Source organism: Ictalurus furcatus, chromosome 12, assembly GCF_023375685.1.
Source record: "Ictalurus furcatus strain D&B chromosome 12, Billie_1.0, whole genome shotgun sequence".
NCBI lineage: Eukaryota > Metazoa > Chordata > Actinopteri > Siluriformes > Ictaluridae > Ictalurus > Ictalurus furcatus.
The window spans coordinates 27273213-27292477 of NC_071266.1; the positions used below are offsets into that span (position 1 = coordinate 27273213).

Below are 19265 nucleotides of genomic sequence, written 5' to 3' on the forward strand. Positions count from 1 at the left end.
GAGTATAAAGAAATAAAGTCAGTGGTTAGTTGAAGGTTTTCACACTGCGGTTAAGCAGCAGCTCTTCCTGAAATCTCGCTTCATCTAGATGCACATAAACAGCAGCAGAAAAAGCTCCTTCACTTTTATACAAAACCGTCATTTTAAATACATAAGGAACACAACAAACACAACAATTGACAGTATTTATGAGTGTACAGTCTGGTTCATAAAACAAGATGACGCGTCTAAGCATTTTCAGCACAGCGAACAAAATATATTTAGTATGATGGTACGTGTGATCCCTCTGTAAATACAGATCATGGATCGTTCACGGTCTAAAACAGTCATATGGAACACCCTTACTTTAGTCTCACAGAAATCATCTCTGTTTAGTACAACTGATTTCAGACTTACTGACTTCTGGCTCAGAATTTACAGTACATTTATTTAAACTAAAACCCATGTAATGCTGTTAAAGAGAAAGTGTATTAGACTTAAAGTAGCACTTCTATTAACTACAAATCATTTCAGCTGCCTTCTGATTCTGACTTTTTATTTAAAGCGTCACACTTACACTTCAAACTGTGTCTCCTCCCTTCCAGCAGAGGTCTCCCTCCCCTGATTATTGAACTCTTCACCTCACCTCCGAGCACACACACACACACACACACAATTTTGTTTTATCAAAGGAGCAACATTTTCTTTAGTTGAGAGATGAAAGATTTTCCCCTAATTGTAACTGTGTGTTTGTTTTGTGTTTTCTAGGAGTGTCAGTAATTCCAGCAGAAGAGATCAGCATCTTCAGGACTCAGCTGTGTGTCCATGAGCTGTCTGTGTTTACACTAATATTCAAACATGGTGACCCCTGACCTGGACACAGAGAATGTGACCCCGCCCACAAATAACCGGTAAGCTTCCATGTCCTAGTATTTTAGTCATTAAATATTCATATCTGAAATATATAATGAGTTTATATGAAAATAATAACAAATATTTATACTGAGCATGAGAAGTTATCAGTCATCACTTGAAAAAACTGCTAGATTCTGTTGATTGTAAGTAAATGATGTCCTTATGAAAATGAACCATACAGTGGAACAGTAAAGGGACATGAGACGATACACTAAACACAGACAGGGCGTTATTTTGGTACTCGTGTATTTTATTTTGTATATTTCCTCATCACAAACTATTAATTTGTGGTTACGCCACTGCCAGCACAAACACCACGTGCTTCTGAATCGTTTTAGACGTGAGTGAGACTTACATCAAGTGCAGCACACAGATGTTTATTTAACCCTCATTTATTACTACTACTAATAATATTAATTATAATAATGAACATTAAGGAGTTCTAATAGGGAATAAGAATTATGAAAATAATATAATGTACATAAACACCAGACTATAAAATTTCATGGAACAGATACAAATATTCAACACTGATTCTAAAATGAATAGGAAGTACAAAGTAACATTATTGTATAAACAATATTGTTTTGTGCTAAAATCCTGGCACCCCTGAGATCACGGTTACTTTACTGTGTCTCCATGAAAAACAATGTGTCTGAGTGTTCATGCTTCGAGGCAGTTAGGTTCTCACTCACAAACTTCCTGCTCTGTATGCTACTACCTCTGCTGCTGCTGCCTAGTGTGTAAGGAGAGGTAGAGGTCATAACGAATATTAAACAGAAATATCACGACATACCATATGATACAAATTCTCTCACTGTATTTTATATGCTGATTATTGAGACACTGAAATTGTGTCTCATGCTCTCTCTATAATGTTGTGCAGTAAACTACAGAGAAAGAGACCAGACTCACCAGAACCCAGCTGTGTCTCCATGAAGAGTGATGAGTCTATGGATCCTCCTGGGAACTTTAAACATGAAGACACCTCATCTGTACACAGGTAACATCCCATAATTCTCATAGTTAAAGTCACAGTTAATGTCTGTGCTACACAATCATTAGCAGCTATTTTTATTTATATTAGAGTGACATGGTCTTTGTTGATACTACAGAACTTTCAGTGAATGCTTTTAGATGAAATATTGTAAACATTTATGAAGGTCAAAATGTCTTACAGGTAATGTCTTAAATGCTAAAGCAAGAAATGCAAATATAAGCAAAATAAACTATAGGAAATAATATGCAATGACACTAAAACTACTACTGCTAATAACAATAGTTATAATAATTAAACACTGAGCTTTTCTAATAGGAAATAACAATTCTTAAAATAATGTAATTCTTGAGTGGAGTTTTGTCAGAACTCCAGCCTGGCCTGAATGGCAGTAGTCAATCTTGGAAGCTCTTCATTCCGGTTCCGGTGACAGGGTACGCTGGCGTGTTTTGCTGCCACTCCTGTTACCGTTTGGTTTGTTTTCATTTGTTATTTTAAGCCATATTTATTTATTTTTTAAATAACTGCGAGTTTTTTAAGTTAGATTGTTTTTAGTGCCGTTATGATTGCGATGTGGTGGTGCCATTTTATATATTCTGGACTGTAGTTTTTATTTCTGTGTTCCATCTGGAATAACCTGCAGCGTGTAACTCTGAATCAACGCCTCGGGTTCGGCCGCGTGTGAGGACTGTACGACTTTGTGCTCGCAGTGCGCTACAGAGTTTCAATCGCTCTGGCCTTGCGAGTGTGCACTCACCGACCATGGCGCTAAGGTACACTACACGCCAGCTTCTGAATTTCAAACAGAAATCTTATTGCCTAGCCAAAGACTCTTACAATCTCTGTCGAGATGCTGGATTGCTACGTACTAAGCGATATATCCATCTGGGTTTGAGACACTGTCTTGCTGTGTCATCCTCTCCTAACATCGATGTTCCTATCTGTCGACGTAAGACCAGCAAACTGCTCCGTACTGGTGTTGATCACAGCAATTTCATATCGGTTCCCCGTGTGGAGATTAAACCACTGTCGTCTCCGCTTCAGAGCCTGGCTTATGCCGCATTATTCAATGTGCAGTCCGTGAATAACAAGGCGCTGCTTTTATCCGATTTTCTTACAGATAAAAAGCTTGACTTGTTGTTCTTAACTGAAACCTGGCATAAAGAAAATGATGGGCTCCTGTTTAACCAGATCACTCCAGCGGGCTTTGGAGTATTATACCTCCCGAGGTTATCTGGCAGAGGCGGAGGCATTATTGTGGTTTACACCCTGAAGTTCAATATAAGCTCTGTGTCTGTTCCCCAGTTTTCATCATTTGAATGCCAGATCTTGAGTATTTCCGCTCCTGTATCTACCATCATTGCTACAGTCTATAAACCACCTAAGGCTAAGGCACATGCAGGTTTTATGTCAGAGATTGCGGACTTCCAGTCGATGTTGAGTTTGACAGAATTCTAATTGTGGGAGACTTCAACATTCATGTGGACCAGAGTGACTCTGTGGCGGTTAAGGAATTCCTGCCGTTAATTGATTGTTTTTTTGCTTCACACAGTTTGTAACTGCCCCTACTCATAACAAGGGTCCCACGCTGGATCTTGTGATTGCTAATGGTTCATTTTTATCGCAGTTTTCATCTATTGACATTGGACTGTCTATCGTGCTCTAATGGAGACTGGAAGATCCTTTTACTTCTCTCAGGCTATTGTAAATAATCAGAATAATCCCAGACACTTGTTCCAAACCATAAACAGATTGCTTCAAGTTAATGCTGTTACCACTTTTCCTGTCTCTCAGCAGCTCTGTGATTCTTTTCTACAGTTTTTTCATTCTAAGATTGTCAATGTTCGCAAAGAAATTTCTGTTAACCCTGACGGTGTAACTTCACTCCTTCGTCCATCTGGGTTCACCCGTGTTTCTTTCACTCATTTCTCACTGCTTAATTCTGAGGCTCTCACTAGCATGAAATCAACCACTTGTTTGCTGGATCCAATTCCTACAAATCTATTTAAATCGTGCTTCGCTGTTTGGTGCTCTACCATCCTCAGCATTATAAATGAATCACTGGAGACTGGGGTCGTTCCAGCAGTGCTAAAGACTGCTGCTGTTGCACCTGTACCAAAGAAAGAAAATGGTTCTGTGGATGATTTTAACAATTTTCGTCCCATCTCAAATCTTCCGTTTTTGGCAAAAATACTTGAGCGTGTTGTTGCCTCTCAACTCTGTAATCATCTTACAACCATTAACCTCTTTGAACCCATGCAGTCAGGTTTTTGTAAATTTCACAGCACTGAAATGGCGTTGGTCAAAGTTACCAATGACTTGTTGATGGCCTCTGATTCTGGAGCTACTTCCATTCTTATTCTTCTTGACCTTAGAGCCGCCTTCGATCCTGTGGATCATGGTATTTTGCTTACCCGCCTTGAAAGTGTTTTTGGTGTGTCCGGGACAGTTTTAAACTGGTTTAAATCCTATTTTACTGACCGTTCCCATTTTATTTCTATGTGTGGCTTCAGGTCTGACACTGGCTCGCTGCTCACTGGTGTTCCTCAGGGTTCGGTTCTAGGCCCTCTACTCTTCAATATTTATCTATCTCCACTTGGGCATCTGCTACGATCGCTTGGCCTCCATTATCACTTTTATGCTGACGATACCCAAATCTACATTCACTCTAAATCTGGTGAAAACATCGATGCTTGTTATCTTTGATTGTATTTCTGAGATAAAAACATGGATGAATAATAACGTTCTGTGCCTGTACAGCGGGAAAACTGGGGTTATGCTTATAGGTTCCCATCATCAAATTCTCAAAGCTGCTCCACTGCCTCTGTTTGTTGATGGCTCTGTTCTAGAGACCCGAAGACCAGCCTCTCATTTGATTCTTTTGTTCAGAGCACTGTGAAGGCATCCTTTTTTCACCTCAGAAATATAGCCAGACCACGCCCTATGCTAAATTGATCTGCGGCTGAAAAGCTGATTAATTCATTTGTTGTCACACGGCTGGATTACTGTAATGCCGTTTTAACCGGAGTTTCTAAAACGGCAATTAACAAATTGCAATATGTTCAAAACTCTGCCGCCCGGATCCTGACAGGAACCAGGAAATGTGACCATATTACTCCTGTTTTGAAGTCCTTACACCGGCTCCAGGTCAGGTTCCGTGTCCATTTTAAGATCATGATGTTGACATACAAGGCATTACATGGATTGGCTCCGTAATACTTATCTGGCTTATTAATCCCTTACACCCCAAATCGCAGACTGCGCTCCTCACAGTGTAATCTGTTAACTGTTCCACAAACGCACCTAAAATCTATGGGTGACAGGACTTCTGTCTCTGCTCCTTCACTTTGGAACTCTCTTCCTCCTGAACTCAGGGAAGCCCAGACTCTTGGCATTTTTAAAGCTCTTCTCAAGACACACTTTTTTAAACTTGCATTCGACTGCTGATGTCTTCTTAGATTGTTTTATAATTATTTTTATTATTAATGTTGTTGTTTTTGTTCTTATTAACTTTTATTTGTTTTATTTTTCTGTGGACTGTGATTTTATGTACAGCGCTTTGAGAAACTGCTTTAAAGGAAACTGCTTTATAAAATAAAGTTTATTATTATTATTATTATTATGTTGTACAGTAAACTACAGAGAAAGAGATCAGACTCCCCAGAACCCAGCTGTATCTCCATGAAGAGTGATGAATCTATGGATCCTCCTGGGAACTTTAGAAATAAAGACTCCTCGTCTGTACACAGGTAACATCCCATAATTCTCATAGTTAAAGTCACGGCAGAGAGAAAGGCCGTGTTGCACATTCTTTTATCCAGTCCAGGGTCAGTAGCAGCATTCTGATATTTATCGGTGTATTCTATACTTTAATTAGACTCTAATGCTGCTACAGTACTTTCACTGAACATTTTAGAGTAATAAATATCAATAAATGTGCAGTTCAGTGTTTCACAGTGTCATATACGTAATATATGAAGTAAATGTATCTTGATGTGACAGTAAAAGTAATAGTAATGACAAAATAATTAACACAACCAATAAAGACTGTACATTCCACTGTTCATTATTAGAGCAAATTAACTCAAATTAACAAGTCAGTCAATATCTGTAAATCGTGTATATAAAGAACTTTCTATAATGTTGTACAGTAAACTACAGAGAGAGAAATCAGACTCCCCAGAACCCAGCTGTGTCTCCATGAAGAGTGATGAGTCTATGGATCCTCCTGGGAACTTTAGAAATAAAGACTCATCATCTGTACACAGGTAACATCCCATAATTCTCATAGTTAAAGTCACAGTAATGTCTGGAGGAAATTAGAATTATGAAAATAATATAATGTACATAAACACCAGACTATAAAATTTCATAAAACAGAAGCAAGTATTCAACACTGATTCTAAAATGAACAGGAAGTGCAAAGTAACAACATTGTTGTTTTGTGCTAAAATCCAGGCACCATTGAGATCACGGTTACTTGGACGTGTCTCCATGAAGAGTGATGTGTCTGAGTATTTCTGTAAAATATAATAGAAAATGGAGACTCTTTATATGAACACAGGCACTGATTATTTACCATAAATCATATAACTGACATTACAGAGTTTATTAATAATAATAATCACAATCAGCATTTTCCTCAATTTAATCATCTCACCTCCCAAAATCATGACAGTGGGTCTACTGATAACTAAATTGTCCCTACAGGTGACGGACTGAATCTCATCCACAGTGTCGTATAATTCTGGATAGAGTTACAGATTTTTATACCTGTGAACCTTTCTAGCAGGTTTTTAAAATAATAATGATCTGTATCTGCATCCATTCAGGACACATTATCTGTTCATTCTGAATGATGTCCTCATGTTCTGTTACAACCATAATGACCATATACAGTCCCCTCCACAAGTATTGGAACAGCGAGGCCAGTACTTTCACTTTTGCTATACACTGAAGACATTTGGGTTGGAGATAAAAGATGAATGAGACGATAGATCAGAATTTCAGCTTTCATTTCCTGCATGATAAGGTGCCATGTTCTAAGTTATTTAACACATCTAGATGTAAATAAAGATAAAGTCTAGAAAACTTCAAATTAAAACGGACACATTTTTCTTCAGGTCCACAATGTTGGTGATGTTGTATTTAGCAGTGTGTGTTCTAAATTTTAATGCCCTTACTACAATTGTTTTTTTTCCAGTTTTATTTTTATTGAACATTTCTGCTGAACATCACCTTTTCTCTTCTCTCCTCCCCTCCCTTTCCCGAATATTCCATTGAGAAGAAAAAAAAAACAAATTGAGCAACACACAGCAGTAAACATTCACAGGTTTTTTTTTCTTTTTATACTAACAAAGGAAAACAAAATTAAAAGTTTTTAACTAGCAGACTTTTAATTTAGCAGACTTCCAATGCAACAGTAGGGAACGTCTTGCTATAAGGGATGTGAAAGCAATAACATCCTTTTGTATCGAGCTCAATGGAACTGAGTCATCAGGAATCCCAAATACAACAATCAATGGACAAGGCTTTAAATCTACCCTGAGAATAGTGGACATGATGGTAAAGAAACCAGACCAAAAACCATGGAGATCAGGGCAGAAGAAAAACATATGGCCAAGATGGCAGGGAGAGCCATGGCATTTATCACACCTGTCCTCTACATCCGGATACATCACAGAAAGTCTCGGCTTGGACAGATGGACTCTGAGTAAAACTTTGAACTGTGTAAGTCCAAGACGAGCACAAGAAGTGGTAGACTGTACCCTCCCTATAGCATGTTCCCAACACTCCTCACTTATCTGTACTCCTAACTCCGTTTCCCACGCATTCCTAATTTTCTTACTCGACTCACCACCTAGCGCCAGAATAACATCATAAATCCTAGAAATCATTCCTCTCTGATGCGGATTTTTGAAAACAAGCTTTCCCAAGCCTGTTCAGGAGGCGCAGAGGGGAAATCAGGAAAACATCTAGAAACGAAATTCCGAATTTGAAAATACCGAAAAAAATGCATCACAGGGAGGTCATAAGTGGATGCCAGATTGGCAAAGCTATCAAACACACCATCGGCATACAGATTTTTAACTTGTTTAATACCCTTGTCATACCATACTGAAAATGTGGAGTCCAAACACGATGGAGGAAATAGATGGTTGTTGCTTAAAGGACCCAAAGAGGATGCACCTACAAATTTAAAGCGCCGTCTAAATTGATACCAAGTCATAAGTGTGTTGAGGACAACTAGATTATCAGTATATAGGGAGAGTTTTGTAGGTAAAGAGGAGTAAAGCAAAGCAGGTAAAGAGGATTCCCTACAAGAAGATAGTTCCAATTTACACCAAGAAGATCCAGGAGATTTAACCCTGTAGCAAAGTTTATGAATGTGCGCAGCCCAGTGATAGAATTATGGGTAATGCAAGTCCTCCACTGAGTCTACATTTCTGCAATAAAGATTTACTAACCCTTGGTGGATTCCCTCCCCAAATAAATGTACTAATTATCTTATCCAATGAATCAAGAATTCATTCAATCGAAATTCAATCGAAAAATCAAGAATGATTTTGGCAGTGAAAGAGGAACTTGCTGGAAGAAAAGAAACTTGGGTAATATATTCATTTTGACGACATTGATCCTGCCAATTAGAGAAAGGGGTAAGTTACCCCAACTCTGAATGTTAGATTTAACCTTTGAGATAAGGGGAGTGAAGTTAGCTGATGAAAGATTAGATAAAGAACGTGTCACGTTGATACCTAGGTATTTAAACCCTGACTGACTAAATCGAAACAATCTGACTGTTGGAGAGAAAATGCTGCAGTATTGACAGGAAAACAGTCGCTTTTATCTAAATTTAATTTATAACCAGAGACAACACCGAAGGACTCCAGAACAGCCGAGACAGCTGGCATAGAGGCAACAGGATCAGTTACATACAATAACAAATCATCAGCATATAGCGACAATTTGTATTCTACACCGTATCGAACTATTCCTTTAAACAAGGGAGAAGATTTTAGTGCAGTAGACAGCGGCTCGATAGCGACAGCAAAAAGCAGAGGGGATAAAGGACAGCCTTGACGACACCCTCGTCCGAGAGCAAAATAATCCGAATAAATATCGTTTGTCTGAACCCTGGCTTTAGGGGATGAGTAAAGGAGGCTAATCCAAGAAATAAACTTATCCCCAAATCCGAACTTCCTCAAGACTGCAAACAAATACTCCCACTCAACCCTATCAAATACTTTTTCAACATCTAATGAAATCACGATCTCAGGGAGCACAGACGAATGCTTTGAATAAATTATATTAGAGTGTACGGGTATTGAAAAACAATTGACGTCCCTTTATAAAACCGTTCTGCTCTTCAGATATAATATAAGGGAGTACATTCTCTAAACGAGATGCCATTACTTTCACCCACACCTTTACATCTGCATTAAGCAGAGACAGCGGTCTATAAGAACCGCAGGAGGACGGATCCTTACCCTCCTTAAGAAGCAGAGCTATAGTGGTTTGTGTCAATGTTGGAGGCAAAGACCCACATTCCAAAGATTCGTTGAACATAGCCAAAAGCAGTGGAGCTAGTTTTCCAATAAACGTTTTAAAAAATTCAACTGGAACCCCGTCCGGGCCAGGAGCTTTGTTAGATTGCACAGTTTTAACTGAAATTAAAATTTCTTCAAGAGAGAGTGGGGAGTCCAGTTGCATAGCAGTATTCAAATTAATAACAGGGTTACAAAGGTTTTGAAGAAATGCATTCACTTTAGTATTGTCTGCAGGAAATTCGGACTTATAAAGCGGAGTGAAACGATTTAAAAGTAGCATTAATTTCCATGGGATCTGTAGTGACGATATTATAAGTGTTTTTTATACTAGGTATGAGACGGGAAGTGGCCTCTCGCCGTAGCTGATGTGCCAGTAAACGACTCGGCTTGTCGCCGTGTTCATAATATGAACCACGAGTACGTGACAACAAGCGTTCCGCCTCTTTAGTCGAAATAAGATTAAATTCTGCCTGCAAGTCAAGACGCTGTTTAAGAAGTTCTGGAGAGGGGTTCGGTGCACATCTCTGATCGAGGTTACTGATCGCAGATGTAAGTTCATTAACCCCAGCAGTGCGTTTTTCATTACAGCGAGCAGAATAAGAAATAATCTGCCCTCTGATATAGGATTGAAGTGTCTCCCATAACAATGAATAAGAGGTGGAGTCATTCTGACTGAAGAAAAGAAAGTCATCAATAGAAGTAGAAATTAACTCAGAATTCACTGTCTGCTAAAAGAAGAGAATTAAATCTCCAAGGCGGTGGGCTACGTTTATAAATAGAAAGATGAATATCTAATTGTAGAGGCGCATGGTCAGAAATTACAATACCCAGATAATACCCGGATGCGGATTCAGGGGGAGAAGGGGGCTCGCTCGCGGCGCGCACCCTCGGCCTCAGTCGTGTCTGAATGCTACCACGGGTTTCGTGTTCTTTCCAGACATTTTAACGAGCCACAAAGTTAAAAGTGCAAACAAGGGAAAGAAGTAGAATAAGTCAAAATATATTATATGACCAAAAAGCGCTAATTAATTACAATTTTAATCGAAATCAGCAGGAGCCTCCAACTTCGCGTCTTACTCCGTCGAACTCCGAATTCAAACCCCCACTACAATTGTTTTTAAAGTGATGAAAGTTATTGTCTTTAACAGCTACAGTTTTTATTCCCAGTGTTCTACAGAAGTCAGGAGACAGAAGAGAAAAGATCATCATCACAGCTACAGGGTAAGATCAAACCCAGCAACATGACTGTGACACTGACGCGCTGGTATTATAAACATCTCTGCTGTTATTTCCTGCAGAGTGATTAGATTATAGAACACATACTGTAGAATAAGGCAAATACACAGTGAGAACATCATAAAGAATGGTTATCTGTGGTAACAGTCAGAAAAAAGTGTGATCTTAAACTCTAATAATTAGACCCCATGTCTCACCATGTCTTCCTTCTTCACCCTGTCACAGACACGACCCAGAACCTGCTGCTGTAAATGACTTCCAGAAAATGTTCAAATTAAATCTGGTGAAGAAGTTTCAGTGTTTAAATGGAGTGATGATAAACCTGGAAAACCGAACACTCCTGAATGAGATCTACACAGAGCTCTACATCACAGAGGGAGACAGTGGAGACGTCAATAAAGAACATGAGGTGAGACAGATCGAGGCAGTATCCAGGAGAACAACAACAGAGGAAACACCAATCAAATGCAATGACATCTTTAAGCCCTTATCTGATCAAGACGAACCCATCAGAACTGTGCTGAAAAAGACCTTATCTAAAAAAGACAAACCCATCAGAACTGTGCTGACAAAGGGAGTCGCTGGCATCGGAAAAACAGTTTCTGTGCAGAAGTTCATTCTGGACTGGGCTGAAGGGAAAGTAAATCAGGACGTCCAGCTCATATTTCCACTTCCTTTCAGAGAGCTGAATTTGATGAAGGACCAGAAACTGAGTCTGATGGATCTCCTTCATGTCTGTTTTAAGGAGACAAAAGAAACAGAAATGTCCAGTTTGGAAAAGGTTCTGTTCATTTTTGACGGATTGGACGAGTGTCGTTTTCCTCTGGATTTCCAGAACACAGAGAGAGTGTGTGATGTAACTGAATCAGCATCAGTGCATGTGCTGCTGATAAACCTGATCAAAGGGAATCTGCTTCCCTCTGCTCTCATCTGGATCACCTCCCGACCAGCAGCAGCTGATCAAATCCCCTCTGAGTGTGTCCATCGAGTCACAGAGGTACGAGGGTTCAATGACCCACAGAAGGAGGAGTACTTCAGGAAGAGGATCAGTGATCAGAGCCTGGCCAATAACATCATCACACACCTGAAGTCATTAAGAAGCCTCTACATCATGTGCCACATCCCAGTCTTCTGCTGGATTTCAGCCACTGTTCTAGAGAGAATGTTGGATGAAGCAGAAAGTGGAGAGATGCCCAAGACTCTGACTCAAATGTACACACACTTCCTCATCATTCAGACAAACATCATAAGAGAAAAGTACTCAAAGAAGCAGGAGAGTGATGAAGAAATGCTTCTCAAACTGGGAAAACTGGCTTTTCAGCAGCTGATGAAAGGCAACCTGATCTTCTATGAGGAAGACCTGAGAGAGTGTGGCATTGATGTGAGAGAAGCAGCAGTGTACTCAGGTGTGTGTACGCAGATCTTCAGAGAAGAGTTTGGGCTTCACCAGAGTAAAGTGTACAGCTTTGTTCATCTGAGCATTCAGGAGCATCTCGCAGCTCTGTATGTGCACCTGACATGCATGAAGGAAAAGAGAAATGTTCTTGAACAGAGTCGGGACTTTAAGACAATTTCAGATGTCCACAAGAGTGCTGTAGATCAGGCCTTAAAGAGTGAGACTGGACATCTGGATCTTTTCCTCCGCTTTCTTCTGGGTCTCTCACTGGAGTCCAATCAGAAACTCTTCCGTGCCTTAGTAACACATACAGGAAGTAGCTCCCAGACAGGAAAGAGGAACACAGTACAGTACATCAAGGAGATGATCAGTGAAGATACCCCTACAGAGAAAGCCATCAATCTGTTCCACTGTCTGAATGAACTGGGGGACAATTCTCTAGTGGAGGAAATCCAACGCTACCTGAAATCTGGAAAACAAAGTGAACTCTCTTCTTCACAGTGGTCTGCTCTGGTGTTTGTCTTACTGACATCAGCAGAGGAGCTGGAGGAATTTGACCAGAGTAAATATATCTCTACAGATAAAATAAGAGAGGAGATTCTTGTGAAGATGATGCCTGTGATTGCAGCATCCAGAAAAGCAATGTAAGTAAATCTGAATAGAATTGTTCTACTGTTACAGTGTTAAGAGAACAAATCAAATGTCTTAGCTGTTCAGATCAGTCTAACTCTTCATGACACTTTAGACTCTTTCTTTTCTCCTATTAATAACATTTTAGATCAGACTCTTGCTTTCCCATTTGGTGTCCCGGATCTTATACTCCATGTTTATACAATGTGTGTGTGATGATGTACGCAGCTGAAAACTCCCACCAAGCCGAATCTGAACAGCTCTGACTGTGTGGGACTTTTGTCTAACTGATGTTTGTGCTTTTGAAACTGAGAAGTTGCAGTGAAAGCTTTGAGGACTTGTTTGATCATTTGCATTACTGTTCGTTCATTATGTATTATTTCCTTCAGTATCAGGTGTGATACAATTCAAGAACGTGGTGGGAGAGCTCTGGACTCAGTGCTCAGCTCAGAAACCTCCAATCTGAGAGAACTGCATCTGACTGTGGATACACTGGATCTGACTGAGAGTGATCTAGGAGCCTCAGGAGTGAAGTGTCTCTCTGCTCTACTGGAGAATCCTCAGTGTAAAGTAAAAAACCTGAAGTAAGATCATCTCTCTGAGAGACACAGTACTCACTAAAAGCTGCAGTTAATAGTTGTGTACAGTTCTGTTTTTTCAGTTAAATCAGTACAACATACAGAACAAATATATTAGTCATTAAACATATCACTTGTGCATTAAAGTAATAATTAAATGCACTTAGATATGTGTATAAAAACACATTTATACAGAGATTTAAAAAAAACCCTGACTCGTTACTTTTAACATAAACCAGCAGTAGTTTTACACCATAATTGTTCAGTATTAATAATTAGGGATGCACCGAATGTTCGGCAACCGAAATTATTCGGCCGAAAATAGCAAAAAAAGCATTTTCGGTGTTCGGCCGAATAAGTGAAAATGCCGAATAAATTTGACCGAGCAATGGCGTGTTTGATGACGCAACCAGAGTGAGACCTGCGAATGTCACGACCTCGATGAGGGACCGCGCACATGCACGAACTACGTGCACGACGCACGAGCTCTTAGGATGTTTACTTTTTTGTTTCTGTTCCGGAGAGTTCTGTCACGTCGCGAGACGTAAGGGAGTAGAGTACGGAAGCAGGTAAAGACGTATTTATTTAAGGACAGGCAGACACATCCAAATCATAATCCAAAAAACTCAAGACAGGCAAAGGGACTAAATGAACTAATCTATAGTTTAAACTAACTAAATCTATCAAGGAACAAGAACATTAACAACGTATCTAACTCTACTATATCTACTATAACACTCGGCGAGGTGTACAGGGGCGCGAGCGGTACATATCCCCAATATAATCAGCCCTGTAGAACCCAATGGAACCATTTTCCGCACACTTTTTAATGCACTTTTTAATGCACTTTTAGTTGTAGGCTACAGAGTGTTCCATTCTTTCAGCAGTCAGTTATAGGCCTAACATCGGCTATTCAAGGGGCTCAAAGATGACCACATCAAAATATTTTCATTTTACTCATTTATTTATTTAAAGTTATATTGTGCCTTGTTGGTAGCCTGTGCCTGCAGGAATGAAAAAAAAAAAGTTCAGTGTTAAAATAAATATTTTGAAATTGTAGTTTTTGTAATTTATTTTTTTCTTTGAAAAGCAAGACAAAACAGTAAAAAGCACATTTTGACTATTGAATTTATGCAGTGGTGAAAAAAATGGCAAAATAAATGGAAAAAAAACACGAAAAAACATGTTCGGTTTCGGCTTCGGCCAAGAATTTTCATTTCGGTGCATCCCTGTTAATAATATCTTGTGATTGGACAAGAGAAGGGAGACAGTCCAACATAACACACATCATCTTTACAGTAAGTTTTAAACCAAGATGAAAATGTGTTGATGAAGAGTGTGTCATTGTGTCTCTGCAGGCTGAGTAGGTGTGATATCTCAGATGAAGGCTATGCTGCTCTGGCTTCAGCTCTGAGATCAAACCCCTCACACCTGAGAGAACTGATTCTGTCTGATAATAAACTAGGAGACTCAGGAGTGAAGAGTCTCTCTGCTGTACTGGAGAATCCTCTCTGTAAACTGGAGATACTGGGGTAAGATCATCTCTCTGAGATTCACATGACCTGCTCCTCAGTAAGACACATTCTCTAATAGTGAGACTGAAGCAGAGGTTTTAGGTTCATCATCAATGTCCTGAGGAGGAAGATTGTTTCTTTTCACTGCACACTGATGATCTGTCACAGAGTCTTTGGGTCAGATGTACGTATGTGAGAAGCTGCAGCACAAAACGTGACTTGATGCGACTGCAATGTGTCTAAAATTACTGTGAAATTTACTACAACACTGTAACTAATCACACAAACTGCAGCTCAGACACAAACTAAATACACTGTGTGTGATGCAGGGTTTAAATGCAGCAGTGAAATGGTGCAAATGATCTCAATATATAGAAATTTATCAATTAAAATGAGAAGTTAGTCATAGAACTTAACACATCAATACATTTTATGTGTAAAACTTTCAATAAATGATTTGTAATTAAAAATGGAATCACTATGAAGAGGGTTGCCAGATCTGTTTTACAGAAGCAGCCCAATGGACTTCACTGTGAATTTATCAGGAGTGAAGTGTCTCATTGTGTTAAGTTCTATGACATTAACGTCTCTTTTTAATTGATAAATTCTATATTTTGAGATCATTTGCACCATTTCCCTGCTGCATTTAAACCCTGCATCACACACAGTGTATTTAGTTTGTGTCTGAGCTGCAGATTGTGTGATTAGTTACAATGTTGTGAGACACTTTCATGATTAATTTTATTTGTCTTAATTTATGGGTTGGTATTGGCTCACTTTTTTATATTCTTTAATAAACTCCAATATTATAAAACATCTGGTTTTCACAAATGTTCTCAGTGGTGCTCTTAGTCCCTGATCTAGTGAACTAGCATGAGGATGTGTTTTTGATAGAAACTCCAAAGAACTTCTAGAAGTCTCTCTGGATAAAGGAGTCTGCTAAACGCTGTAAACATGTTCAAAATAAACAGTTTAAACTCAACTGGATATTATATAAAATTACAATATATAGTATATACATTTTCATTAATCCATGCAAATGATATGATTTGAAGTTGATCAAGTCAAGGTTTACATTCGTTAGTCTGGGGCTCAAGCTGGGAAATGTGAAGAAAAGAATTTGACTGTGCTGTAATGTATATGTGATAAATAAAGACTTCTTCTTATGTATAAATGTACACACACTCAGGAGCACGAGTAGAATACGAATGAACAGGATTTTCATGAACACCAAATTTCTTGTGTAAACGCTCGTACAAACGATTTACACACAAACCCGTTCATATCCAGTTTTATAAATGAGGCACATTGTTAATTAGAATAAACAGATGATATTAAATCCTCATGTCATTCTGAATAATAAAATCCCACTCATCATCTTTAAAGTAATGAAAATGTGTTGATGAAGAGTGTGTCATTGTGTCTCTGCAGGTTGTGGAGGTGTGGTGTCTCAGATGAAGGCTGTGCTGCTCTGACTTCAGCTCTGAGATCAAACCCCTCACACCTGAGAGACCTGGATCTGTCTGAGAATAAACTAGGAGACTCAGGAGTGAAGAGTCTCTCTGCTGTACTGGAGAATCCTCTCTGTAAACTGGAGAAACTGTGGTAAGATCATCTCTCTGAGAGTCACATGACCTGCTCCTCAGTAAGACACATTCTCTAATAGTGAGACTGAAGCAGAGGTTTTAGGTTCATCATCAATGTCCTGAGGAGGAAGATTGTTTCTTTTCACTGCACACTGATGATCTGTCACAGAGTCTTTGGGTCAGATGTACGTATGTGAGAAGCTGCAGCACAAAACGTGACTTGATGCGACTGCAATGTGTCTAAAATTACTGTGAAATTTACTACAACACTGTAACTAATCACACAAACTGCAGCTCAGACACAAACTAAATACACTGTGTGTGATGCAGGGTTTAAATGCAGCAGGGAAACGGTGCGAATGATCTCAAAATATAGAATTTATTTATTAAAATGAGAAGTTAATGTTATAGAACTTAAAAGGTAAAAAAAATGGAACATTTGATTTTTAAATAAAAATGGAGTCACTATGAAGAGGGTTGCCAGATCTGCTTTACAGAAGCAGCCCAATGGGCTCATACTTACTTACTTTTTTCCCTCTGGGGAACACAGACCACTGACGACCTTCCACCATCTTTCACAGTTCCAGTATTCTCAGATCCGTTTCAGGCCTCATTCGTACGTGGAAATAAATCTGATATGAATTGGATATGTGCATTTGTGTCTGCCATGTAATCAGACAGATCGGATATTCCCCTGACAATGCGAGTCATACATCATTGAAAAAGCGACAGTGGCGAATGTCGTCAACTCAGGTGGACACCAACCGCGAAAACACAACTCTCGACAAGGGCTCTCTTCTTTTTTCTGCGCTTAAGAGACCGGTGTTTTGCTGATCTTTAAATACGGTGTGGAAAACAAAAGCTTGTATTATATTTTCGTCTGCGTCAGTTGCAGCATTTTTAGTTCCTTTTCAGCCTAAGATTCCGGTGACGTCTACCTCGGGTTGTTTCACGAAGTGTATAGTGTAAATGCAGATATCGGATATGGGTCACTTTTAAAAGAAGATGTAAGCGGGTCGTCAAGACCTGCAGAGAAAATGCAGCCAAAAGTCGCTCTGGATAAAGGAGTCTGATAAACGCTGTAAACATGTTAAAAATAAACAGTTTAAACTCAACAGGATATTCCAGATATAAAATTACAGTAATCCATGCAAATTATAAGTTAAGGCAAAATTATTCAATTCAATTTTATTTATATAGCGCTTTTTACAATAGACATTGTCTCAAAGCAGCTTTACAGAAATATATAAACACGGTATACAGATATTAAAAGTGTGAATTTATTCCAAGTGAACAAGCCAGTGGCAAGGAAAAACTCGCTAAGATGTTAAGAGGAAGAAACCTTGAGAGGAACCAGACTCAGAAGGGAACCCATCCTCATCTGGGTAACAACAGATAGTGTGAAAAAGTTCATTATGGTTTTATATGAATTCTGTTTGGCCTTAGAAGCAGCCGTAGTCCCAGCAATCTGGAATTGGAGTAGATGAGAGCTCCATCCAGAGGCAGGACATCCGAAACGGATCAGGCAGGTCCGGAGAGCAGAGAGGATCAGGATCTCTAGTATCTCCATAAAATCGTGTGTGGATCGACAGAAGGAGAGAGGGAGAGAAGAGATTATTAGGACTGTGCTTAGCGTAACAGAAAGTCTAGTCAGGGTAGGCTTGAGTAAACAAATATGTTTTAAGCCTAGACTTAAACACTGAGACTGTGTCTGAGTCCCGAACACTAATTGGAAGACTGTTCCATAACTGTGGGGCTCTATAAGAGAAAGCTCTTCCCCCTGCTGTAGCCTCCGCTATTCGAGGTACCAACAAATAGCCTGCATCTTTTGATCTAAGTAGGCGTGGCAGATCATAGAAAACCAAAAGATCGCTTAGATACTGTGGTGCGAGACCATTTAGTGCTTTATAGGTTAATAATAGTATTTTATAATCAATGCGAGATTTCACTTGGAGCCAATGCAGTGTGGATAAGATCGGGGTGATGAGGTCGTATCTTCTGGTTCTAGTTAGGACTCTAGCAGCTGCATTCTGGACTAACTGGAGTTTGTTTATGCTCCTACTGGAACATCCAGACAGTAAGACATTACAGTAATGTAGTCTAGAGGTGACGAATGCATGAACTAATATTTCTGCATCATGTAGTGACAATATATTTCTTATCTTAGAAATATTTCTGAGATGAAAGAAGCCTGTCCTAGTAATATTATCTACATGAGCATCAAATGATCGACTGGAGTCAATAATCACTCCAAGGTCTTTTACTGCTGCACATGATGAAACAGAAAGAACATCCAGAGTAACCATGTGATCAGAAAGATTACTTCTAGCTACACGTGGTCCTAATACAAGTACTTCTGTCTTATCAGAGTTAAGTAAAAGGAAGTTAGTTAGCCTGCAATGGACTGGCACCCTGTCCAGGGTGTACCCCGCCTTGTGCCCGATGCTCCCTGAGATAGGCTCCAGGCTCCCCGCGACCCTGAAAAGGAGTAAGCGGTAGAAGATGGATGGATGGAAGTTAGTTAGCATCCAACATCTAATGTCCTTTACACATTCTTCAACTTTACTAAGCTGCTGTCTGTCCTCTGGCTTCGCTGAAACATACAGCTGTGCATCATCAGCATAACAGTGGAAGATAATTCCATGTTTATGAATAATTTGACCTAGAGGTAGCATATATAAAGTAAAAAGCAGTGGGCCTAAAACAGAACCTAGTGGAACACCAAATTTAACGTCGGTCTGTGTGGAGAAGTCTCCATTTACATCTACGAACTGATACCGATCGGTCAGATAAGACCTGAGCCAAGAGAGGACTGTTCCCTTAATGCCAACAACATTTTCTAATCTATCAAGGAGAATAGTATGATCTATAGTATCAAAAGCTGCTC

The 19265-nt window shown here is 39.4% G+C and overlaps 1 protein-coding gene across 25 annotated transcripts in view; it reads left to right on the forward strand.

Annotated features, from left to right (window-relative positions):
* LOC128616309 (uncharacterized) overlaps positions 1 to 19265 on the forward strand; it is a 250341-nt gene that overhangs the window by 193718 nt on the left and 37358 nt on the right. For all 25 annotated transcript variants that reach the window (XM_053638889.1, XM_053638893.1, XM_053638880.1 and 22 more), the window contains 8 exons: positions 1781 to 1897; positions 5524 to 5640; positions 6043 to 6159; positions 10606 to 10659; positions 10900 to 12714; positions 13090 to 13284; positions 14637 to 14810; positions 16224 to 16397. In XM_053638889.1, coding sequence (XP_053494864.1) covers positions 1781 to 1897; positions 5524 to 5640; positions 6043 to 6159; positions 10606 to 10659; positions 10900 to 12714; positions 13090 to 13284; positions 14637 to 14810; positions 16224 to 16397 — 2763 coding nt within the window. The remainder of the gene's footprint in view (positions 1 to 1780; positions 1898 to 5523; positions 5641 to 6042; positions 6160 to 10605; positions 10660 to 10899; positions 12715 to 13089; positions 13285 to 14636; positions 14811 to 16223; positions 16398 to 19265) is intronic.